The sequence below is a fragment of the Crotalus tigris genome, unplaced genomic scaffold (genome assembly GCF_016545835.1).
Source record: "Crotalus tigris isolate CLP2741 ecotype Arizona unplaced genomic scaffold, ASM1654583v1 scf7180000024382.2542628, whole genome shotgun sequence".
Taxonomy (NCBI): domain Eukaryota; kingdom Metazoa; phylum Chordata; class Lepidosauria; order Squamata; family Viperidae; genus Crotalus; species Crotalus tigris.
This window is the reverse complement of record NW_024100552.1, coordinates 1,131,765-1,158,978: the sequence shown is the minus strand read 5'-3', so window position 1 is coordinate 1,158,978 and position 27,214 is coordinate 1,131,765. Positions and strand designations below refer to the sequence as shown.

At 35.7% G+C, this 27,214-nt stretch overlaps 1 protein-coding gene across 3 annotated transcripts in view; it reads right to left on the bottom strand.

The window, feature by feature from the left end:
• Nucleotides 1-27,214, bottom strand: part of TTC39C (tetratricopeptide repeat domain 39C) — a 40,475-nt gene continuing 13,261 nt past the window's right edge. For all 3 annotated transcript variants that reach the window (XM_039328523.1, XM_039328524.1, XM_039328525.1), the window contains 13 exons: nt 26,616-26,664; nt 24,104-24,232; nt 22,319-22,433; nt 18,602-18,956; nt 16,648-16,816; nt 15,962-16,055; nt 15,280-15,387; nt 14,198-14,307; nt 9,317-9,440; nt 7,999-8,096; nt 7,197-7,301; nt 6,846-6,884; nt 1-6,463 (listed from right to left, as the gene is read on the bottom strand). In XM_039328523.1, coding sequence (XP_039184457.1) covers nt 6,374-6,463; nt 6,846-6,884; nt 7,197-7,301; nt 7,999-8,096; nt 9,317-9,440; nt 14,198-14,307; nt 15,280-15,387; nt 15,962-16,055; nt 16,648-16,816; nt 18,602-18,956; nt 22,319-22,433; nt 24,104-24,232; nt 26,616-26,664 — 1,585 coding nt within the window. In that variant the 3' untranslated portion in view covers nt 1-6,373. The remainder of the gene's footprint in view (nt 6,464-6,845; nt 6,885-7,196; nt 7,302-7,998; nt 8,097-9,316; nt 9,441-14,197; nt 14,308-15,279; nt 15,388-15,961; nt 16,056-16,647; nt 16,817-18,601; nt 18,957-22,318; nt 22,434-24,103; nt 24,233-26,615; nt 26,665-27,214) is intronic.

Here is a 27,214-nt window from a genome sequence, read left to right as displayed (position 1 = left end):
AAGTTCTTACAGATTTTATTTAAAAACAAATGTAGAGAATAATAAATATAATATTGAAAATAGCAGAACCAAGTCTGCACCAGAGAAAAACTGAAACAGAAAAACTACATTTAAAAAATACAGATTCTACATGGGAAGCAAACAAAGTATAATTACTCTTATCCAAATCACAGCTGAAACTTTGAACTGAGTATCCAGTACCCAAGTTTATTGCAGAATATCAACTAAAAACAGCATGTGTATATTAAAGCTGGGATTTCCTACATCATTCTCAATGTTGTTACAGGAAAACGATAATTTTGTATATTTTAAAAATCAACAATTTAAATAAATCAGCTATTCTGAATTGATACCACATGTATTTTGTACTGTGATAGTCATATGTAAGTTCTATTGAATAAAGCATATGTAATATATCTACTAAACATAGAATACCATAAACAGAAACTTGGTTTAATTCTCAGGAAAATGATCAGTTAGTGCCTGGCTGTACATAAAAAACTAAGAAGTATGCTATTGTTAGAAACCATTTATAGTGAAATAATTTTCTACCTAGAAGAATAATCCAATCACACAAATCCCCTACATATGAATTAAAGTTAAACAGCTAGGCTTAAGTTTACCACTTCAGAAGAAATCTAAGCAATTTGGGTCTACTCACTGTTCTAAGAATTGAGATTTATTTGTTAACAGAATGTGTGTGTGTGAGTGAGTGAGAGAGAGCGCACGCTTTTCCCCAAATCCAGATCTTTCCCCCTGTTGTTGTTTTTTACCAATACGTTAGGAGAGGAGGCATTATCATATTCAAATAGTTTTTCCGTGGTCAAAAAAGCACCAGGAAAAGCAGATTTTTTTCCCAATATATTCCCCCTTCTTTTCCTCTGTTCTGAAAAGAGCCTCTTCCGCTGCATTAAACAAGGATTATTACAGTATTAAGATACATTCTATGCTTATCCTGTGCAACATTAATTGGAGTCATAAGTAAGAATTCTCCTTCATAAATATTTAATCCCTGAAAAACATGCAGTACTTGAAATCAAAACACGATCCGGTTGTAGGCCAGAGTGGTCTATCTTGGGCCCTCCCGTTTTTCCTCCCAACTGCAATTCCCATTATCCCTCACAATTATCCTTCTTAACTATTGTTGATGGGAGTTGGAAGACAACAACAACAGAAGAAAATCATGTTACTCATTCTGGTTGCAAGACATTGAAACATGAAAATATCAAGTTTTAATTTAAGCAGAAATATTTTTTTTAAAAAAAATGTTAAATAAATGAGACTTATAATATATCATAGTAAACAATCTAAAATGACATGACAAGTTATTCACTGATGCAGTAAAAAGTATCAACAACAAAAATATATCTGCCTTGGTAAAATTCTTAAAATATATATTAACCTATGAGATGCTTAGTCTATTATTGCCATTAGATCATGCCTCCGAGCTTTAAAATATAAAAACATTCTGATTACATAAAATACAGTCGCGATTGTTCTCATCAACAGCATAATCTAATATAAAAATACCTTTCATGTTTACAAGAGGTTTCTTCTAGAAGGTATATATGGGGAAAGTAATAGTGGGAGTGGGAATACATGGGTGACTGGAGCAGAAAGCTACTATTCATATACCAGACAGCCATTTTGCTTGCAAGATTAATGCATCTCAGAGCAGACATGGTGACAGAAGCATATCCATGGCAAGGTAATGTGGACTCTATAAAACAGGCTTTTGAAGGAACCAGCCAATGACTCCAAAATCAGAATATACAAGTTTTGCAAATTTATCTCATTCACACATTTCCTGGCACGTAGGCACGTTTGCAGAGTATGGTTTAAAAAAAATCAAAAAGAGCAACTATGATGCTGCAATTAAAGTTTCATCCATTTTTATACACATCCAGCACACATAAAAACAAGTGGATCTTTGATCACACCATCGTGGCTGCCACCTTGGATATTTTCATCATATTCTGCAAACACCCCTGCTGGCCTGTAATCACAAGTAATTTAAGCAATTTTGTTACAACTTATAGTGTGGGCCTCTTTCAATTTAGCAATTTGTTTTGTGAAAGACTGCATGTTGAAAAAAATGCCTGTACAAATAAGAAACTGTTACAGCAAAATAATGCAGAGAAATTATATATCTATAAATCGCAGTTGATCAAAACTATTTTCAGAATTACACAGAATTCCCCATCCTGTATTCTCATCATCCTAAAATGATTTTTCCTTTACTTTAGCTACCTAAGTTTCCAAATGCAGGATGGCTGGGGTTCCTTTGGGTCTGGGCACTCAAAAGCCCTTTGTGTCACAAATATGTAGAGATAGTGCTGCTGCTAAAACCAGATTTAAAATGCTGATTAAACTTGACTGTCCAAGAATCTGATGAATGTTTAGCATTCTGACTAGAATATGCTATATCTAAGTAAGGAACTTTTGGGAAATCAATTATTGGAGGGAAGTAAACTTTTGGTGAATTAAGCTGGGAGAGTGAACTGTTGTTGGTATCTGGCAGCCTCAACAGTTTCTTCAGGGTTACGAGATTCATTTTGTAGTTGGATGTGGGGATTTTGAAGTATAATCCAGTAATGTCATTGGCCAGACAGATAGTTCATGGAGGGACAGGAAATAATAGTTTCTTGTTAGGAAAATCCTAAAGACCTTGATCCCTTTGAAGGTGAGGATGAGGCAAATTACCACAGTGATGAGCAATGGGAACTATGAAAGGAGAAGCTATTCCTAGAGAGGGAGGGGTTGTCTACTTGATCTGTCTTTTTCTTCAGATGCCCTTTCCCTGAGCTCAAGAGGCCAGATTGATGCATACTTTGGCCTTGGACTGCTATGAATGTTAGGTCCATATGTTGCCATTTTCTTCAAGCCAGAGCAGATGGATTGCGTTAAGAATATGGCAACAGTCATGATCAGATCACTTCCCAGTCAGTATGTTGCCTATTGGCACCAGTGACATCTGAAAGGGTAAGGGCTAATTAGAATGAGCTACCTGAACACTTAACACTGCATCATTTTCGGTAGCCGCTTATGGATTTTTGGTAGATAGTTCTGCCATGGAACTGGTCAAGCTCTGAAACTGAGAGATGAGAATGCTGGCTATGCTCTCTCCTGAGGAGCCTTTCCCTCTGCTTTGATTTGCCCATTCATTTACCAATAATTCTGGGAGATGAAACAGATGAAGTGATGTTCTATTATATAACTTCCACCTAGATTCATCTTCCTTTTTTAATGAAGATGAAAACAGTATAGGACATTCTGCTAGATTATCTTTGTCAAGAAAGGTCAACTCTCCTGATCCTATAAACCTCTGAAAAACATTCACACCCTCCATGCTTTTCTTCTGGACCATCTGCTAGGATTTGGGGTATGTTGCATTGTTTTGCTATGGTTCCACTTCATTCTGTAGGGGTAGCTCCAGTCATTAGTGCTGAGGATCAGGAATGTAGCCCTTGATCATTTACTTCATGCCATTCTTGCCTGTGTTTAGCATTTGTATGAAACCAGTAGGAGAGATCATTTCTGGATGAGGTGCCATCAATATGTTAATATTCCATGGTGTAGCTCAATCACAGGTCAGACTACTGATGCACTGGTAGTCCTCATATGATGTCTGTAGTCTATATCAAATTAACAGTTGAAGCAAGCTGAAACTTAAGTCCAATAAGAGTAAGGTGCTGCTAGTCCAGAAATATCTGATCCTTTGTTAATTACTATATTGGCTGTAGATAAGAGTTGCATTCCACCTTAAAAAGCAGGTTCATGACTTTTGAACTCATAGCCACAATATGATCCACAGGTGGAAGATGTGGCCTTTGCTCCACTTTGACTGATGCACCAGTTGAGGCCCGTTTTGGAGCAGAAGGTTTTGACAAGCGTGGTTTGTGCCCTCACCTTCTCAAAATGTGATAATGGCAATGCACTTTATTTGAGGCTATCCCAAAAACTACTAGAAAACTGCTGACAAGTGAAAGCTACTTCAGCCATGTAACTTCAAGGTACTGTGTTGTTTCAAATTAATTTCAAAAGATAATTCAAATTGCCATTTCTGGCCTATAAAGGCTTTGTTTGCCAACTGTCCATTCCAAATATTTGTCTCAGGAGATGTGGAGAAGCCTAGAAATGGTCTCAGTAGCTGCCATCGTTATGAAATAATGTCTCCACAGAAATCCCGATATCCTGGAACATATTATCTTTTAAGAAAGTTAACGAAGATGATTTTGCAAGATATTTTGGATGTAAAATGCTTGCTTGATATCTTATTTGCAAGACAGAAGTTATATCTCTGTTATAATTTCCTATTTGTTTTTTCTCATTGCAATGTTTTACCTGACTGGTTTAGAATTATACAACTGGTTTAGAATTTATACAGTACTTAATTAATCTTGTTTTATTTGGATATTTTATGATTGTGAACGAATTAGAGTCATTTTAATAGACTGGGGTAAAAATACTGAAACAAATAAAAATATAAATAAATTGCCACTATTAAAATAGCTAGGGACAAGGCAGTGAGTGTAAAAGCCTTATTAAAGGCCATGAATTATGTTAATCCTCTTCTCTCAGTAGGAAGCAGGTTCCAAAAGTCTGGAGCTGCTACAGAGAAGGCCAGAATCAGAATTACAATCAGACTAAGCAATGGCAGCTCTAATATGATTCTGATGATGGTGATGATATGGGATGGGCACCACACAGCCTCTCTGGTAATTCTTGGTTTGTAAAGGACAAATTGTACAGATAACTGAAATGGCAATGTGACAACAAACACCAATGTCTGTATGTTGAAATACAAGATAGGAAACTGAACATTTAGAACAAAATCTCCCAAAGCAATAAATCAAGAATGTTTGACGATCAGGTCTGAGATAATTGTTTAGAGAATATAGTATTTTTTTTAAAAAAGAGCATTGCAAATTTAGTAGCCATTAAGTATTTTTGGAGAGGGTAGCAAGAAACAGCCTATGCAATTTAGCAGTTACATGATGTACTTGGTCATTTGGTTCCAATTCACATTTGATGATCCAAACACTGAGCTCATAACACAGGACAGGAACTATCCTATGTATGCTCATGACAGTATTACCTAATGCTGAAAGCGAACAGGGAAGCCCTTGTGAATGTAACTCCATATGAGTTATAAATCGTGATCTGTAAATTTCTTCTTTCTTAATGCTCTTTGGGGCTTGTTTGTTCAAGTGAACTACAAACAAGATAAAGCATTTAGCAGTTCAGGTGAGAATCCAGAGTTGTGAAAGAGAAATTTCAGAAATTGAAAATAAGGCTTTAATGCCATAAAAAAAAGTTTCACAGTATATAGGAAAAGCTGCTATGCTAAAATTGTTTTTAAAAAACAATATTTGCCTTAAAAATACATACACACTAAAATAATGTGTGACAACTTTAAAAGTCAGAAAATTGAATAAAATTCCACTGTGTTATATTGTTCTAAAACCAGAAGTGTTACTATAGGTTTAAAAATGCCAGAAGGCAAGTTTTTCATGTTTAACCTACATTTTAGCAACATGAGTGATTCACAAATCTCTTGTTGACAACCAATTATCCACACTACCATTTAAAATAGGTATCAAATGTTTAACACAACGCTTAAGGATTTAAAAAATAAACATTTGGCTAAAAAATAAAGCTTCTAAATATATTTTCATAATTTAAAATAAATATGGGAGCAGGTTTCATTATTTACATATATCTGAATGACCAAGAAAAGTTCTGTGAGCAAGTTTGTTGTGCTGTAAATGCACCAGGCAAGTTTACAGCTTCATATCAGTTGGCTTTTAAATATAACTATATTCATTTCTATACCATATTGAAACAACTTTATAATATTGTTTCCATGAAAGGGTTCCTTTCTACAGAAGAATGAATAAGCTATTCAGAAATGGGAAAATATTAGAAACCAAGCCAATATTGATTACAGAAAATAAAAATGTGATCATTGTTGGTTCATTTGTACAGCCGCTGGCTATGATCTCCAGCTTGACAAAAAACAACAAAAAAAGACATCTCTAAGCATTGGAACTAAAGGACTTTAATATTCAAAGGAATTCTCGAGCACCATCCCCTGTCTGTGGGGCTGGGTTTGAACACAAAGTCTAGCTTCCCCTAATTTAAAAGGACTTATGCAGGTGAAATCACCATTTGTTTGAGCCTAAGGTCACTTAACCTTTTTGGCTGAGTCCTTAATTGTTGAGATTGTTAACATTTTTCCATCACCAGCTTTGCATCTTTAGGAAAACATCTCTTGCACAGGAAGGTTTTCTGGAGGAAAGCTCATCTTCCTGACAACTTTGCCCTCAGAGTGCAAAAGTCGAAAAAGAAAAGATGAAAGCATTTCTGTTCATCACTGGGGGACCACTTCCCTCAGAGAGGCTAATGCTGCGTGGATGCGAACATGCAGCCTGTTCTCAAAATCATACCCTGTGAATTCTTCCTGTAATAGAAAATAAAGGTAAAAATTAAACCCATAGCAGTAAAGAGGCACGGTAATTTAAAGGGATGTACAAGATGGTGTATTATTTTAATTGTAAGTTTTTGGAAGTTAAACATGTTTTCTAATTCTCCAAGGCAAATACAATACTAAAGACAAAAGAATATAGGGGTTTTTTCCATTCACCCTAGTTAGTAAGCCTCTTTCATACCACTTTAGCAGAACCAGTAGCTAATTTTTTGTTGCCCAGGCCCAGAACGGACTTCTGGAAGTGGCATCCACACAGAGAACCAGTTGTTCACATATTTGAATCCCACCACTGGCTACACTGCAAGGAAAAAGAGACCCCAGCAAAGAAAATACTTAAAAGCATTCTGAATATTACCTTTGCCTGAAGCAGTAACACTTTACCTCTTGGGACAGACTGTAGGAAGAAGCAAATATCATTTTAGAAATTTCCATGTCACCTTCCAAAAACAGAAAATAAAAATAATAACAATACAATATTTATCTTGAAATAGAAAATAAAACTAATTAATCTGATAGTCATAAAAATAAGTTCCAGTTACTTTCTGCTACTCTTTTCTTAAAAGAAAAGGGTGTTTTCTTCACATGGGAATTGTAAGATAAGAGTCATGTTAATCTATTGTAGCCCTTACTCACATTGGTGTTCTCTCTCTCTCTCTCCCTCCCTCCCTCCCTCCCTCCCTCCCTCCCTCCCTCCCTCCCTCTTTACCTGAGGGTTTTCTAATAAAAGACAGCCAAGTTCATAGCAAGCATATGGTTGAACATACAGGTTGTTCTGGTGGCAGATTTCATCTTTAAGGGCTCTTTGAAAGAACTGCAAAAGAAAAATTATCCCATTGTTTCTAAGAACAAAATGAATTTTTGCACTCAACTCAGAAACTTTCATTAGTTGTCCATTCACAAAATCTCTTCATTTGCCAATTATTATTTCAAACTGATAAATGAATCAAATCAAAGCTAGATGGGGAAATAATTGCTAGTGGCTATGGATAAATAGTAGGTTTTGAGATTGCAAAATCTGAAACCTGCTGAATAGAAAAGACTTGACACATACACATAATCTCTGCAGTCACTATCAATAAATGTCATTCTTTCTAAAAAAGAAAGAAAGAAAGAAAGAAAGAAAGAAAGAAAGAAAGAAAGAAAGAAAGAAAGAAAGAAAGAAAGAAAGAAAGAAAGACTGTTAAAATTATTTCTGAAATTCTCCTGGATTTCAAACAATTAATAAAAAACTATAATTTACTGCAAGCAAAACTAGGCAAAAGAGGGAATGGGAAATAAATGAGGAAACAAAGAGGAAGAGGAAGAGTAGAAAAACTCTATGGGTTGGATTATGATTTGACAGTTTGAATTTGGCCTATAAGGTGAAGTTATTCTTGGCTCTACGTATTCTCATACTACAATTTTCATTTGCTTTATTACCATTAATGGTATGTTTTCTTGTTAACAAATTGTTTTTTTTTTTCTTACATGCTCAAATATACTAGCACATTTTCACAGTTCTTAGTTACCTGAACAGCATCTTCAGCATTTCCTAAGCATTTATGTATGGCACCAAGTAGCAAGTTCTTCAAACCAACAACTATTGAATCGTCAATTTCCTGGCAAGCTTTAGAAAGACAAAAGGATAGGAATAAATCACAATGATTAGAGTTTACGTTTTACAATGATACTATTCTTCCATTCTACACCACCATTCTCTAGATTCAAAATTCTTCAGAGGCAGGCCTACTTAAAAGGCTGCTAAGAAAGTTTTTAACCCAGCCTTTACCTCTAGTAACATTTGGACAAAAGGGCTAATCTATTCTTAGCAAGGTATGTGTCCCCTTCTTGAATATTTAATCTTCATAATGCTAATCTGACAATTTGACATATGTATTTCTGTGAAATTTTTCTAAAACGACTAGTGTACAAGCAACCAAAACAATAAGCTACAATAAAAACGGCATTTACTAAAACACATTTGACACTTTAAAATCAAATTGTTAATGGTAGTCTTCAGGTTACAATGGCAATTGAGACCAAAATTTCTATCACAAGTGATGTGGTAATAAAGTGCAACATTATGTGACCATAGTGCTTACTGGCAGTCCCCATTGCTGTCATTAAGTGAAGGCTGTATGGATCATTAAGTGAGGACTATTGAAAAGAGGCAGAAATTCAGGAAGTTTGAATTTGAAAGGCTAGAGGTAGAAATAGGTGGGCAGGTGCTGTGGTCGGGTACTACAGTGTTTTGAGGGATAGGCAATGCCACAGGCAAGTGCTATGGAGTGTGGGTAGCCCAGCAGGTGCTGTGGGTGGGTGCTACAGAAGGTGGGCAAGCAGGTCCTCTGAAAGAAAGAACAGGTATAAGGATGGACAGGTGAAAAAGTGACAAGAATAGGAGCACCTTGTGACTTCCTGCCAGTTTCCCCAATGATTTTCCTTGTGGGAAGCTAGCAGGGAAGGTGCATATGGCAATCACATAATTTACAGGATGCTGCAACCATTGTAATTACGAGTTATTGAGTGCCCAAATGACCATGGGGAAACTGCAATGGCTGCAATTTCAAAGACTAATCACCTGGTTCAATGGCATCTTAACTCGGAATGATCCCTGAACAAGTGGTCTTAACCTAAGGACTACCTGTATTATCAACTTATTTCTTAATATTTTATGCACTAGAATTAATCAGGTCAAGGTACAGGAATAAGATCAGGAAATCAGCTTCTTGCTTCAAAGTGGCACAAACTGCTTGCTAGCAGGAATTGAAAAAGGGCACAGGAGAACATATTGTCTTGTAGAAGAAAGGATGTATTCAAAAAATAAAGCAGAATTCACATATGTACCTTGACTCATGTGCTGTAGATTGGTGAATGAACAGTTTGGAAGGGCTTTCCACAAGTATAGTACCTCAATGGATGCCAATACACAAAGCTGTTTGGTTGGTTTTTGCTTTCTAAATCTATCTGCCTGCAAAACATAATTAGATTACGCTGGGAAAAAATAAAAATCATTGAAAGTTCAACATAAGGATCAACAATTTCAGAATGCTGAAACGTCAGGTGAATGTAACAGAATAGAATAACAGAATAACAGAGTTAGAAGGCCTCTTGGTCTTCTAGTCCAGCCCTTTGCTCAAGCAGGAGATCCTATATTATTTCAGACAAGTAGTAGCCCAATCTTTTCTTAAAAATTTCCCATGATGCAGCAGCAAAAACTTCCAAAGTCAAGCCACTTGACTGATTAATTGTTTTAACTGTCAGGAAGTTTTTCCTTAATTCTAGATTGCTTCTCTCCTTGATTAGTTGCCATCCATTGCTTATTGTTCTGCCTTCAGGTGCTTTGGAGAATAGTTTGACTCCCTCTTCTTTGTGGCAACCCTTGAAATATTGGAACACTTCTATCATGCCATCCTTAGTCCTTCCTTTCATTAAACTAGATATATCCAGTTCCTGCAACCGTTCTTCATATGTTTTTAGCCTCCAGTCCCCAGAATGTAGAGCCCTATGACTCAGTTTTCCGGGGTCCAGTCAGCCTAAGATAGGAACCTAAGAGTGCTGTTCCTAATCTTTTTTTTTTTAGCACAGTAGTAAAGGTCACAAGAATAGAGAAGGCTTTGTGCTGGCCCTGAAACAGATCGATAGAGAGATTGGGAGAAGAACGATTCAGCTTTTGATTGTTGTATAACTAGGGACTGGAACATAGAGCAAGAGGACTGCTTGGTCTCTGACATTCAGCTTGAATTTAGAAGCCTTGGCTCCAAATAAAGTTTTTTTTATTATTTTTGGAGGAGGCAATTTTAAATATACGCATGGAAGTACAAACTACCCACATTAACCAAACAGTAATGAACAAATAAGTAAGGTTACAATTCATAAATATTTTTAAAAAGTTACTATTTCTTTAAGTGCAGCTTAAAGTGTAGTTTTTTCCCTTTTATAGTTTAAGATATTATCAGTTATTATAAATCATAGCATAAAATCCTGTCAGAAATATTGAATAAATGCACATTTTACCAAAATTCACCACAAGGGGTCCAAATTATTCCTGGAGAGATTGCCATCAATTGCTTACTACTGCTAAGTAAAATAGCTGATTGTTTATAATCCTAATTAAAACATCTGGCATATTTTAATCTCATTTTGAATGATAATTTGGATGAGGCAGAGATGTCTTTCCCCCACAGGGAAAAAACATTGCAATATTCTATCCAAAACCTCTAGTTACTGCTGTGTGTGCTGATTGTATTTCTGCCAAACAACTCATTCCATCCAGGACCTTCTCCAGTCCTCAGGCAGGATTGAACAGAAGCAGTCTGAAATTCCAAGTTCATTCTTTTGCTAGATAAATTCCACAATAATTTCTCTCTTAAAAAACCCTCTTAAGCCAGCACAATCAATTTCCTTCACACTATTAATGGCGACAAGAAGGTTAAAAGACAAAGAACAAGAGAACACCTATATTTCCCACAATTCTTGCCCTGGCTGGCACAAGCTAGCACGAAATAGGAATGACCATCACTTTCCCCCACGGTGCCTTTTGGAGTAATGTATCTAAACACATTGTTAACAGAACATGTTTGTACAAGGTAATCAGACCCAAAAATGTACACTATCTCATCTATTACAACTTTGACATCACTTAACATAATAATAATAATAGTAAAGTTGGAAGGGACCGTGGAGGTCATCTAGTCCAACCCCCTGCTCAGGCAGGAAACCCTACACCATTTCGGACAAATGGCTGTCCAGTCTCTTCTTAAAAACTTCCAGTGTTGGAGCATTTAGTGCTTCTGGAGGCAGGTTGTTCCACTGATCAATTGTTCTCACTGTCAGGAAGTTTCTCCTTAGTTCTAGGTTGCTTCTCTCCTTGATTAGTTTCCACCCGTTGCTTCTTGTCCTGCCTTCAGGTGCTTTGGAAAATAGCTTAATTCCCTCTTCTTTATGGCAGCCCCTGAGATATTGGAATACTGCTATCATGTCCCCCTTGTCCTTCTCTTCGTTAAACTAGACATACCCAATTCTAGCAACCGTTCCTTATATGTTTTAGCCTCCAGTCCCCTAATCATCTTTGTTGCTCTTCTCTGTACTCTTTCTAGAGTCTCAACATCTTTTTTACGTCGTGGTGACCAAAACTGGATGCAGTATTCCAAGTGTGGCCTTACCAAGGCATTGTAGAGTGGTATTAATACTTCACGTGATCTTGATTCTATCCTCTGTTAATGCAGCCTAGCACTGTGTTGGCCTTTTTGGCAGCTGCAGCACACGGCTGGCTCATATTTAGGTGATTGTCTACTAGGACTCCGAGGTCCCTCTCACAGTTACTACTATTGAGCATGGTGCCACCTATGCTGTACTTGTGCATTTGGTTTTTCTTGCCTAAATGTAGAACCCTGCTTTTTTCACCATTGAATTTCATTTTGTTAATTAGTGCCCAGTGTTCATGTCTGTCCAGATCCTTCTGTATCTTAAGCCTGTCTTCTGGAGTGTTGGCTATTCCTGCCAGCTTGGTGTCGTCTGCAAATTTGATGAGTTCCCCATCTATCCCTTCATCCAAATCGTTGATGAAGATGTTGAAGAGTACTGGGCCCAGAACAGAGCCCTGGGGTACCCCACTACACACTTCCCTCCATATAGATGCAGTTCCATTGAGGACCACTTGCTGAGTACGGCCGGTCAGCCAGCTACGGATCCATCTGGTGGTGGTTCTGTCTACCCCACATTTTTCTATCTTATCAAGTAGTAGGTTGTGATCTACTTTATCAAATGCCTTACTGAAGTCCAAGTAAATTATGTCCACAGCATTCCTCTGATCCACTAATTTTGTCACTTGGTCAAAGAATGCAATAAGATTTGTCTGGCATGATCTATTTTTGACAAACCCATGTTGGCTTTTAGTAATGACTTTGTTTGCCTCTAGGTGTTCGTTGATTCATTGTTTGATTATCTTTTCCAGGATCTTCCCAGGTATTGAGGTCAGGCTGATAGGTCTGTAATTTCCTGGATCCATTTTTTTTCCTTTTTTGAGGATGGGAACTACATCAGCTCTTTTCCAGTCCTCTGGTAGTTCCCCTGTGTTCCAGGATCTTTGAAAAATATAGTTCATCTGCCAGTTCCTTGAGAACCTTGGGGTGTAATCCATCTGGTCCTGGCGATTTGAACTCATCTAGGCTGGACAGGTGCTCACTTACCATTTTCTTGCCTATCTTAACTTATGTTTCTATTTTGTTTTTTATGGCATTATTTTTGATAGGTTGGTCTGTTTTTTCCTTTTGTGTGAAGACAGATGCAAAAAACGAATTAAATAGTTCTGCTTTCTCCCTGTTGCTTGTCACCTTCTTGCCACTTCCACCCACTAATGGACCAATCATTTCCTTCACTTTTTTCTTGTTTTTTACATGTTGAAAGAAGCTTTTTTTGTTATTTTTGACTTTGGTCGCAAGCCTTAGTTCATTTTGAGCCTTGGCTTTCCTCACTTCATCTTTGCAGGCTCGGGCTATTTGCTGATATTCTGACTTAGTTATGTTCCCCTCTTTCCACTTTCTATACTTGTCCTTTTTATCTTTCAGTTTGTCAGAGGGTTCTTTATGCAGCCATGCTGGTTTCTTTTGAGAGCTGTTGTTTTTCCTCTTTGTTGGTATTGTGCTAGACTGTGCTTTTATTATCTCATTTTTCAAAATTTCCCAAGCTTCTTGAGTTATTTTCCCCTTGAGGATTCTCATCCATGGAATCCTTCCCAAGTCTAAGTTTATTGAAATTAGCTCTCTTGAAGTCCAAGACTCTAGTTTGACTGTGTTCTATTGCTTGTGCTTCCATAATGATGAATTCTAATACAGCAAGATCACTTCCTCCCAGGGTTCCTATGGCTTCAACACCTTCTATCATTTCATCTCTGTTAGTGAGAATTAGATCCAAAATGGCTAATCCCCTAGTTCCTTTCTCTACTTTTTGGGATACAAAGTTGTCTGCTAGGTTTGCCAAGAACCTGTTTGATCTTCCACTTGGTGCAGAGTTTGTCTCCCAGTTGATGTCAGGGTAGTTAAAATCCCCCATTACTATTGCTTCCTACATATCTTAGTTAGCTGACCAGCAAAAAGTTCATCTATTTCCTCTGTTTGGTTGGGTGGTCTGTAGTATACACCTATGGCCATGTCATTCCCCCCCCCCCTCTTATATTGACCCAAATGCATTCAAGACAGTTTTTATCATTGTTGTGCTCTATTTCTGTAGAGATGTAGTTATTTCTTATATAGAGAGCAACTCCACCTCCTCTTTTATTTGGTCTGTTTCTTTTAAATAATTTAAATCCCTCTAGCTGTGTGTTCCATGTTATTCCTCTCCCAAAAACATCTTATTCCTCTCCCCCCAAAAAATCACCTGATGCAAAGAGAGCTGGTTCTCATACCTTAACTAGATAAACAAACTACAGTTAGATTATTGCCTGTCACTGTACCCACACTTTAACCAAATCAAGACAGAATATGTAGCTGATGCAAATTGGGGGAGGAAGCAAATTAGGGTTTTGTTTCTTCTTTTTAAATTGCATTTGTTCTACCTCAGAGCCTTTCCTATCATTTTCCAGGGAGTTATACTATTGAGGTTTAGCAGCACAGTTAGAGGGGCTGTTGAGGATCACAGAAGAGGGGGGAAATTTGAGATTTAAATATGGTCCTTTAGTTGCAGATTGCCCACCCATGTACAATTCAGTCCAGTTTACATTCACCTGACCTTTTTGACTGAGAATTGTTCAATTTGGTTGTTTTTTCTTTTGAAAAGCTTCTGGACTTCCTTGAAAACAGTCTGTGCACCATTCACTTCACCAGTAGCTCCTTGACACACTGTAATAAAAAGCAATTCCTTTCATTAATTTAAAACAAAAGTTCCTGTCTCCTCAATGAGAATCCAACATGCCCATTAAACATTTAGAAAATTTTATGAATCATTAATTCTTAATTTGTTGGCTTTCCTTTTCCCTTCCTTTCTAAATCACGTCTGCTAAACTGCAAATCTGCAGGCAGATTCAGTGTTACTGAAATATAGAATGTGGTGCATTTGCAATTTTTTGTGGTGAGATAATTGTTATTTGTTGGGTTTTGCTCCATTTACCTGTTTGTTTGCTTTTAGTTGTTTTCTATCATTGCTACATTTAATATTAGGCACCCAGGGTCACATTTTGATTAGGTAGATATACAGTAGACCTACCAATAAATAATGCAAGACCAACATATGTTCAAAAACTCATTATAAGTGACACGACAGAAATGCATCCAATACAGGTAGTCCTTGATTTACAACCATTCATTTAGCGACCATTTGAAGTTACAACAGCACTGAAAAAACAGGCTTACAACTGGTCCTCACACTTACAATCATTGCAACATCCCCATGGTAACATGATCAAAATTTGGGTGCCTGGGATCTGTCATGTATTTTCAACAGTTGCAGCATCCCAGGGTCACGTGATTGCCATTTGAGACTTTCCCAGCTGGCTTCTGACAAGCAAAGTCAATGGAAGAAGCTGGATTCACTTAACAACTGCATACTTCAGTTAAAATCTGCAGTGATTTGCTTAACAACCATAGCAAAAAAGGTTGTAAAATCAGGTGTGACTCATGTAACAACTATCTTGCTTAGCAATGGGAAATCTGGTCCAATTGCAATCATAAATCAAGGACTACCTATTTTTTCGACACTGTTGTATTTATTTATATGAGTAATTTTCTTAATAAAATATGCTGACACCAAAGAACAAACACTATATTATTTCCACCCCAATTGCACATACTTCTGAATCATATAACAATACTTCCCTGCTGTTAAGTAGGCATAATAACACTGGGACCATCTTGATTCATTTTTAAGACGTTCAAATGATTCAAATGCATCCTTGAAGTTCATTTCTATCATGCTACACCAGCCTAAAAGGGACAACCAAAATTGTTGAACACAGAAATTATGTATGTCCTATATATTATTCATAACAAAAGAAGATAATTTTTAAAATAGCAAAATATACTCTGTGAGCTGGCTCCCAATAGGCTTCTGAATGCAATTCAAAGTGCTAGGTATTACCTTTAAAGCCATACGTGGCACAAGACTGAGCTTTTTGAGGGACCAACAGAAAGTGTATGCTCCAGGTTGCTTTTAGAAATTTTGTCATCTTATGAGACCTTGAGGAAAGGTCTTTGAGATCTGGTTCTTTTCCTTGGCATTAATGGCTAGTTGAATGTGACATGTAATCGTTTTCTTGTCTGCCTGGTTACCATTTTACATTTTATATTTATATGCTGTCTGCTCATTATTATATGAGATTTTGTTTTGCTTCCTTTTGATCTATTGTATGTTTATTCTATATGTTATCCAGAATCACAATGTTTGAATTGGGCAGCCTTATAAATTTTGAAAACAAATAAATATGTATCTGTTGGAGACTGATTCATTCAGATACTGATTATATCTATACAGAAAGGAAACATTAATGTTATCATATACCAATTTCATAGAGGCAGACATGCTGAATCTCTCTCTGATCAGTTGCAAGTTCCAAAGCAGTATTGAAGGAGGTCAAGGCACTGTTAATTTGACACTAAGAAAAGAAGAAAAAGCTGCAATTGAACTGTGGAAGTACATAAATATCAACTTTACAAGTGTGAATTCAAATCATGCTACAACAGTAGAAAAGAAAGTTAATTGCAATGATCGTCTTGTGAAATGCTTGTAAGAATTACAAAACATGGACTACTTATTGAAATCAATGTAAAATTCAGCACTCTAATCTTCTACTTCCTTGCACTCATATTCTCCAAAATTGTCAGCTCATATGTGATAATGACAGAAAAAGCAACAACCAGGAGAAATGCCATAAAGAACATATGATTATATTTGGAGAAAGAAACAGTGTCCTGAGGAAAATCTTTCACTGTTTGTTGAAAAACAAACCAACAAATATCTATCACAAACTACCCCTACTGCAGGTCCACATTCAATTCTGAGTCCAAGAACTTGAATAACAAGGACTCAACACATGCCACAATATTACTGTACACAAAACAATGCCATAGCACTTCTACTAGTAGTAGCATATTACTACAGGTACTGCCGGAATCTGGACTTTCTTTTTTTTAACTACCACATCATAGAAGAATCTGAAGAACCATCAAGATCAAAGCTTTCAGTACCTCTAAACGCTGTATTCTGCCTTTGAAAAACATAAAGAGAGATGAGTTGGGATAAGCAGCTTCTTTTTTTTGAAGAATCTCCTCAGCCTCTTGCAATCCTGCTTTGGTATCACTGCCATCCAAAGCAAAGAAAGGGCGAACCACTGTATGGTACCACAGCAAGGCTAACCTAAAAATATAAGGAGATATTGACATTAGCTAGTTCCATACTTTGGAAATTCAGAAGCATCAAAGAATATACAGTAATATGGAATAGTCAGCCTATTAAACGAATTGCTTTTTAAAACTTCAGCAACTTAGACTGGCAGGATGAGAGCATGCATACAGTACTATCTGCTGCTACCCAATCACCCTCTGAAACAAGCAAGCATTCACATCTTTCTTTGGAACATGCTTGCAAGTAAATTACATGAATGGCTATAATAAAAACTTCCACACCTATTTTGTGTGAAGCAGTCTAGAATTTGATTGAGTTATGGCAGGCATGAAGAATATGTGGCCGTAGGATCCCATTTAGCACCTGAAACACTTCTGGTGTCTTCCTATGTCTCCTTTAAAAAGTGGCATAGTTTCATAATGTTTAGATGGACACTAAATGAAAACTGTACTAAATCAGTCTCATTCAGATATTCCTTTTGCCTATTTAAATAAAAATGATATCATTCTCTTTGAAGCATAGCTTTCTGCAACACAGACCTTATCTCTCAAAAAGTTTAACAGTGTCCAGTCGCTAAATTATTACTTTACCAGAGATACTTTATCAAAACATTAAAAAAATATGTTAACTTTTACTCAACAAAAGTGGAATGAAAGAACCATTCTTCAATTTCTGAGGCTGAAATCTGATAGTAGAAGAGATATGCAATTCCCTAGAAAATGCCACTGAGCATACCAACTATACAAATTATAAATAAGCCTTCTAAATATATACAAATTAGGACCCAATCTTTTTAATGCACAACAAAGTCACTCACAAACTCTGTTACTTCAGACATCAGAAACACTGCCACCATTGCCAACAAAAAAATTAAAGGTTCTCACAAGAGGAAATAAAGTGCTTAAATTAATTATATTTCTTCTATTAGTTAGGGCAGCCACTAGATATGAACCAAAGTTTATATATTCATTGTCTCATTGCAATCACCTAGGAGTTATCCAGATTGTTGAAGCACAGAACTAGAACCTTATGGTAGCTTAAACAGATTGCAGACCATTTCAGGGAGTTTCAGTTCCAGATCCAAGATAACCTTAAACTTGCAGAATCTGTTAAAGAGGCTCCACCATTGAGTTATGATATTAAGTTGAGAAGAAAGGTTGTATCTAAGAAAGACTTGTGTGGGGAAACCCTTTCATTGAAATGGAGCCCAGATACAAAAGCTCCTTGTCAGCTGAAGAACAGAAGAGTGCCAACTCAAATATTTGCATTTTTTAAAAAAGCATTCTACTACTGATTTACACAGAAGCATACAAATACAGAAAAATTAGTTCTTAGTAGAAGGTTTAAATATGCATACTGAAGATAGTAAAATATTTTAAACGACTAAGAGCTTAAGAATTGTTCAACTGGAATTTGTTCTGAGTGCAACAATTTGCACTGAGTAAAAATAATTTGAGGACACAATAAGGTTCTTTTCTGACTTAAAGGCCCAATTCTATAACTTAAAGCATATCAAAATACAGCTCCTAATTTAACTAGATCAAGGGTAGGCAACCTTGGCTCTTTTATGACTCGTGGACTTCAACTCTCAGAATTCCTGAGCCAGCATTGAAGGAATTGTGGGAATTGAAATCCACGAGTCATAAAAGAGCCAAGGTTGCCTATCCCTGACCTAAGTAATCTTATCATTTTTTAAAAAAAAAGACAAGACAATGTTGCTACCTTACATTGGCTTGAAGTTTACTTACTTACTTCAGTTCTAAGCTATTACCAAAGCATTGCAATATAGCTACTCACGTAGCTAAAGGGGCCTTCATGTCCTTACTTTCACTTGCATACATCAATGAAGAAAGCCCCTGCAGGCGGTCTCCAGGAAAACCCAGCAGATTGATGATTTTGAGCAGGTTTGGGGGCACCATGGATATGCAAAGATGAAAAAGTCCATATCCAAAGCTAACGGCACCTTTCAGTCTGTTAAGCGAATCCTCTGTAACACCTTCTGCAGCAATATGATTATCATTTGTAGCATCAGAAGTCAAAGATTCCTGAGTTATCTTCTTCTGATATAATTCCTGAAGTGTGTTAATGTCTGCATAGCACTTATTGTAGATTTTCCAAGCTTTTCTAAGGATCCACCCACCTTTTATATAAGCTGAGGGAAACAAAAATATATAAAGAGATAAAAAGAGTTTTTAGTCAAAGAGAAAGGATTTTCTAGGTTAAGAAATTAAAAACCTATGTCCGATCCAGATTTCCACATCTATATGCCCTCCAGATTTGTGAATTACAATTCTATTTTCTCCTAGTCAAAATGTAAGAAAGAAGGGGTCATTATGTGTAGAAAGATTGTCATAATCATTTGGAAATATTAACAAAGTGTTATAATTAAATACAGGTAGTCCTCTACTTACACCAGTTCATTTAGTGACCATTCAAAGTTACAACGGCACTGAAAAAGGTTACTTATGGCCATTTTTCACACTTATGATTGCTGCTGCATCCCCATGGTCACATGATTTACATTCAGATGCTTGACAACTAGTTCATTTTTATGATGGTTGCAGTGTGCTAGGGTCATGTGATCACCTTTGGCGTCCTTCTGACAAGCAAAGTCAATGAGGAAGCCAGATTCACTTAACTATCATGTTACTAATTTAACAACTGCAGTGATTCACTTAACAAATGTGGCAAGAAAAGTCGTAAAATGGGACAAAACTCACTTAACAAATTTCTCACTTCTCAACATAAGTTCTGGGCTCAATTGCGGTCATAAGTCAAGAACTACCTGTACAATTCAACATAATAAGCAATAAATCATAACAATCTGAGCACTACATATTTTTAATTTTCTGACTTTGTGATTAGATAAATCCAAAGGTTTGCAACTGTAAAGAAGCAAGACAGTCTCCAATTTAGTGTGTTGTATATGCCCAATCATAAGGTTAGAGAACTAAGAAAACATAGTGTTCAGTTTACAGTATCACAAGCAAAATTGTTATATCCCTATTTATTATGCAATGGCCTGTAACACAGGGATGAAGATATTTAAATAACAAACATATAACAGCAAAGACATGGAGGAAACTCTAACATTTTCATCATATCTAGCAATCATCTGATTTTTTTTAGACCAGATATGATAGATTTATTCTAAAGGATTAATGAAGCAAGTGCCTCCAAGATACAGAAAATCAAGCTGTCTATTGCAATAGCGCATTTGTTCCAGAAGCATGATTCAGCTTTAACAGGAAGCTAAAATTACTGCAAGACTGTGCTATTCAGTCACTTTCTGCTGCATAGCATATTTAGTTCTCATGTGGTTCACCACAAGATAAGCGTTTGTCCAATAAGTGTTCAGCAATGCTTCAGTAACCATGGAGAAATGGACAAAAATTCTACCCGTTTCACCTTGGATGGTGCAATCACAAATAAAATAAGAAATATGAGGAACATTTCATAAAAACTTTATGTAGCTTTGCTATTTTTCTAGCCAGAATACCTTGCTGTTAAACATCATTACTCAATTATACTTAATTACTTAAAGTATCTGTTAGGATACCTTATATATTTCCATATATATAGTCTATTATACATAATTAGTAAAGCACCAGTTTTGCTTATAATATATTGCTGTTATGTCATCAACTGATTAATTAGAAATATTTTTGCGTATTAATAGAAACTAGTAATCATATGCCAACAAATGACTTGTGGTGTTTTAAAATTGTATTTAGCCATGTAGAAGGAAGCTATGATCAAAGGGAAATGTTAGTAATAGAATGTTTAACAATAGAAATTGTGTTATCAAAAAGGTGCAGGATTAAAACTGAATTTCATTATTAATTTAATTAATAACAAAACATAGCACTCCCTTCTCATAACACAGAATGCAAGTGACAGAACTTCCAACCACATGCTACACCCAAACACACACAAAGTATTAGAGGCCCCAGCTTATTTCAAGTTTATATAGGTCATCCTTGAGTTATGACCACAATTGGGCCCAAAATTTTGGTTTAAGTAGTTGTGATCATTAAGTGAGGCACTCCATTGGGATGGAAAAACGAAGCTTGGACCCCCAAGATCTGAACTTTCTTTCTCTAGCCAACTCTCCTCCCCTCTCCCTTCCCTCCATGTGCAGAAAGAAACCACTATGCTGGGGAAAGCCTTTCCGCCCTTCAGGAAGATTGTACTTGCTGGAAGCCTGGCTCCAACCTGGCATCAACTACTCCATGCTGCAAGTGTCCTGTGCTAAAAGAGCCATGGTGGTGCAGTGATTGGAATGAAATATTGCAGGCTAACTCAACCAACTGCCAGCAGTTCAATCCTGACAGGCTCAAGGTTGACTCAGCCTTCCATCCTTCCGAGGTCAGCAAAATGACCAAGATTGTTGGGGGCAAAATGTTGACTCTGTAAACTTCTTAGAGAGGTTTGTATAGCACTATAAAGCAGTATACAGGTCAAAGTGCTATTGCTATTGCTAAAACCCCTTTTTGGCTTTCATTATGGACCTTTTCAGCCAGTGTCTTTAAGAGCGAAAGGGCTACTTGGTGGAGAGACTCCACCCCACACAGGGCAAAATCAATCTGGCAGACAGCCCTTCAGCTCACAAAGAAACTGGATGAAAAAAGCCATTCCAAAATGGGTCACAACAGATCTTTTTCAGCCAGCTTCCAGGAACCAGAGGGAGTCCTATGGCGGTGGCTTGTGACTTTCCATGCCAGCTGTTGACTTTCTGAGGAAGCCAGTAGGAAGATTGCAAATGGCAAATACATGATCACGGGGGGAGGGGAGAGGGGACAGAGGGAGTAGTAAGCTTTTGTAAGTTTGAAAGGGTTGCTAAGAGCCTAGACCGTAATTATGTGACTAGGGTGGTGGTGGTTCTGCAATGGTCATAACTTCAGGCACTGGTCATTAAGTCCCTTCATTCAGCAGAATCATAATTTCAAACAATCACTTGCCAAATGGTTAATAAAGATTTATTTTCATATTCTGCCCAAATCACAGATTTTTATATCAAAATAATCTATAGGTAAACAAGCAAATATAACCACAAATAAACTATATTCTGCTTGTGTAAGTATAAAAATTAGACATTTGTTTATATATGATGGATATAACCAAAGATTAGAAACTACCTAGCATTTAGAAAAACAGGTAATGTAGTTGCCAGGAATTAAAATTCACAAAAAAAGAGAAAGTAACAAGCATGATGATAACTAAAAATTGGAAGCAATGAGTTTTTTTCCTTTGAAGAATGGTAACTTTTTGTGAGATACAGCAAGACTCAATGCTGACCATCAATCACAAAAACTATGACAAAGGCACACCTGTTTATTACGCTTAGAGTTGACTTAGATTAGAAATATTTATAATATATGTCGGATCTTAAATTAATGGCATTCATAATTTACACAAGTTTTTATACTGTAGGCTACGAAACAAATCATTTAAATCATCCTGGTTTTAAGATAATAAATGTTAATTATTAAAATAGTAAAAGTCATAGCTTACCCGATAATTCTTGTTTTACAAAAGAGAGCACAGCAAGGTAAACTTGACAGTCTGCCATAATGATCTGCCTTTGCAATCGTTCTATCATGGATGGGGCAGCCTTCCTGCCATCAACCTATTTGAAAATAAGGAAGAGCATATTAATCAGATATGCATAAAACGTACCATTCTAGGAATGGAACATTCTGGGTCGCACCAGTTACAGCCAAACAATGTGTGTGAATTTGTGTGTGTGTGCGTGTGCGTGTGCGCGTGCGCGTGTGTGTGTGTTGCGGCACTTTTCTGGAAGTTAATTCTCTCAATCAGAAATGCTTTATATTTTTTCCCATGTCACCCAGCTATAAAAAAAACAGTGCTACAGAATGGTAGGTTTAATCCAGGGGTAGGCAACCTTGGCTGCCTACCCTTGGTTTAATCTTATTAAAATATGAATCATTTAAATTTGGTCAGGATAGGCAGGGTGAATTGGCTTGTAATGCATTCTATTCAAAGTAAAAAATGCAAATGGAAATTAGGCAGACCTGTATTTCTTAAACTTTTTGAAATTCGCTTTGTTGAAGGAAAAGCCAAAAACATTCACTATCCTTTATTTAAAAACTTAGGTTCCCTAAAAATTTTCATCAATGTAATATGATATACAATATGATAAGTTTGCATCAATATAATATTCAGATTTAGACATATTTAGACATACATTATATCAAAAATATTTAAAGGTATGAGTTAAGTCATAGCTAGAATATTAACTATGTGAACTTTGTAAGATATTTTTTTTCTAATTATCTTTCACCAACCTTTCCCCCTAGCTCAGCAATGCCATTGCTTAACATGGTATACTACTGTCCCCCCAGTAGATTGGCTCTCTTCTCCCTGGTTTTTTTACAGCAAGTTTCCTATGGAGAATACATCAGGAAACAGATACGAAGACCAGCTCCACATAATCCTTTAAAAATTATATAGAATAGTGACACTAAACAAAGGGTTCAGATTCTATGCACGCAACATTAATAATGCAGTATGTTCTCAAAGGAAGCCAAAACTTAAATTATTTATAGACTATGACATTTATTAGACCTAATTCCACCAAACTAGGAAAGATATGTAGCATGAATGTGATCGTTTAATAGGAATATTAGTTAAAGTTCACTCTTCTATTTCCATTGAAGGTAGATGCTATTATATCTACATGATGCAGGCAGCAAATTAAGTAAAAGCTATTTGTAGTTATATAATTATCTAAATTGTTAAAGGCATAAAGTAAATTTGTGATTTTAATTTTTATTTTTAAGAGTTAGCAAGACAAAGATCCAAAGGCAAGCAAAGACATAAACAACTAAATCATAATGTTGCAAATATTTCCATCAACTAGGTAAAAGCATTAGTAAAATTTTGAATTCTGAAGGCTACAGATATGATTGGACAACAGCTGCCATTTACTTCTTACTTAAAAAGTGGAAACAGAGGGGAAAGAGAAGATTGGATTAAAGAACTAGGCAAGCATTTTGATGAAAAGCTCACCAACTAATTTTGTTAGGGAAAAGTTTTTATATATAGAACATAGCCAAATAAGATTATATTTCGTTTAGGCTATTAGAAGACAATAGACTGTCTATCAATTACAAGAGCTAACTTTTATATGGAATTATTTTCTATAAAAAGCAACAAAACTGAATATGAGATTACTGCATATTACATGCTATGGAGTCCCATAGGACAGGCATATATAAACCAGTATCGTATTGGCACAGGACTCATTCATCCATGTATTGACAATGTTTCACTTACATTCTTCTTAATTTTATTTTTTATTGTTTCTATAACTCCTGCTTCTTCACTCTCACATAATTTTTCGGTAGCTTTTAAATCGTCACATGCCAGCTGCATTTTCTCTTCTTCAAATGTCATCATGGCATTCTGTTAAAACATAAAAAGATTACTGAACTTAAAAGAGCCAAACTAATCTAAACCTATTTGCTATTTTACAAACTAATGATATTATATTGTTCTTTTAGAAGCTTTTTGAAGCAACTTCATTAACTAAGATATAATTATATATAAGAACCCTTCACTTAAAAGTAACTGTCTGGGAAGTTGAGAATTTAATAAAAAATATTATTTTTCTGGCTTTTTAAAAACTAACAAATTATCATATAATGAATATGCTACACTATAAATTATTATCACATTATGCAACAATAAATGTATTAATCTTTAAGATTTCACAAGGCTCTTTGCTGAAGAAAACTGGCACAACTTTGCAAAATCAAAAAATACCCATGGTATATTTATAGTTGTAAATTGCCTACAATGCTAAAAGGATGAAATCTTCTTAAAGGAAAAATAGTATACTGTTAAACACAAAATCAATGTAACTACTAAGATGTCGGGTAATACTCCTTCATAATCATGATGCCTCAAATGTGTCTACATGTACAGTATGTATGTATGCATGTATGTATGTATGTATTTTTAATGACATTTTTTAAAAACTCTGTTTAGCAGTTTAGATTCAAGCAAATTTGAATTAGGATTTACAACAGAGAATTGTGTACTCCTTAAAATCAGTGCCTTGATATATATTTTTTGCTTTTTTACATATGTAATAAAATAAATCTTGGTAATATAAAATATTACCAAGAGTCAATCTATTTCTCAAATCACTCCTCATATATTGAAGATATAATTTTATTAAAGCTGAAAACAATGAAAAGGAATAATTAGCAATCAACTTGATAAGATTGTTATAAGATTACCAGATCATTATAAGATTTTGTACAGAGCTGATCTGAAACTGTCGTATTATAGTAACTAAAATATAATTAAGATACATAAATTCTCTTCTAGTTACTGCTATTGCCACAAATTATATCTTTATAAGTTTGCTAATGGAAAACAAAATCTATATGTATTAAAATAATTCTATGCTTACACTCAAATTAAAGATATGAAGAGATGCGTTAAGTTAATCTTTATTTCAACACAATACATTTTCCATTTTTTAAATAGAATATCTGAATTACACTGGAACATAAACTACTGCAGCTATTTTAGAACAGAAGAAGCATTGCAGGATATAATGTTGCTATATTGGATTGTTATACTCACTCAAAAATTCCACTTAAGTAAGCAATCCATTTAAATAAAGGAGGAAAAACCTATTTCCAATCTCTTTACAAAAGACAAGAATATATTCAAATAAAACTCTTCAGTTTAAGATTTATAAAACTACTCGTACATCAAGGAGTTTATCAAACAAGTTATTTCCTGTATTTTTAGCAGGATTTCTTACACAATGCCAATAAAGAATAGAAGTAGAGCTATTATATTCATATATCTGGCCTAGAAGTACCACAACATCCTTTCTTTTTATACATAGTGAAGCAACTACTTTATAATACATTAAAATCTTTCATTAACTTTCTTATATGTTCATGCAAATAGGATACTTGTTTATCAGCATCATAATAGATCATTTATTATAGAAATTATTGAATGGTAAATTCCAAACAAACCACATTTAAGGTTTATGCAATGTATGAATCTAGTCAGAGTGACAGAATAGAAGAGAATACTGACATATAATATAATTTTGCTAGATTTTGGTGACATACAACCCCAGCTAATATGGTTTAGTGTTACACATGAATCAGATCACAATATCTTGTTCAACAATGATTAAAGAACTGGCTTGGTTTTGTGCAGACACTGATAGTGAATATAGTACATATGCACATGTGAGGGGATAGTCCCTTATTCTACAATCTCTGTTTCCCCTGATTGAAAAAATGTTTAGGAATGTAGTAGCAAAACTAAGACAAATCCTTTAGTTCTATTCCTGTTGGGAAACACCCAGCCTGGCAAAGAGGAGGGATCAATTGTGCAGTTAATCTGGAGTCATTGTACAATTGCAAAAGGGCTAGTACTGACCCCTCCTAAGTTACTTGGAGTTTATTCCCAAGAGTAGACTGCTAGACTGGAGAGAGTCCTGTATTATAGGCAGTATATAATAAAGCAGTTAGCTCGAACTCTGCACCTGTGGGCCTAGTTGCTCACATGTGACAATTCCCCAGAAAAATAAATAAAATGCATAATGATCCATACAAGAACTCTTACACTTCTCATTTTATTCTATTTCATTGATGCAGCATTGGATCTTGTGGGGAAAAATGTGTACTGGTGTCTCCAAATAACTTTTTTACTAAATCTACAATTTCAAAATTAGTGATACATTTTCAAAATCAGTAAGGCAACAAAGGAATGTCATGCAGTAACAACGTAAGTATTTAGACTTACTTACCAAAAAGCTGACAAAGCTGGCTCCAAAACTCATTAAAGGACTATGGTTTCTGTTAAAAGGGAAAATGGTTACTACATATTAAAAAAATTCTTCATTCAGAATGTACACAATGTTAATTTTATTTCAATCATGAATCATCCCCAAATTTCCCAGTTCAAGCACAAAAGTGTTATTCTGAATGTCAAATGAGCTATTTCAACCATTTTGGAAGTGTTTTACACTTAACATAAGCCTGTTCTGGGTACAAAACATTTTATTTTGATCTTGCAACTATTCCAAAAGGTTTAAAACAACTTGTGTCATGCTTAAAAACTATTTTCTCTTGAAATTAAAAATGTTATGATGATTTGCACTTGAACCTAACCAGTGTCTATTGCTGGAGTTGCACAATTTCAGGCCCTGCCCTAGAGTGTGATTATGGACTTCTGAAAATGTTTTTTTCTCTCTCTCTCTTTTGCCACAGTGTTTCAGGTTTCGGGAGAAGAGAAACTGGCTTCTTCAGAGAAGAATTCAGTGGTGGTCACAAAAGAGAAAATGCCTGTGGTGGTCATGCTGATTCACTGCTGAGAGGAATGGGTCTGCAGAGCAGACATGGTATC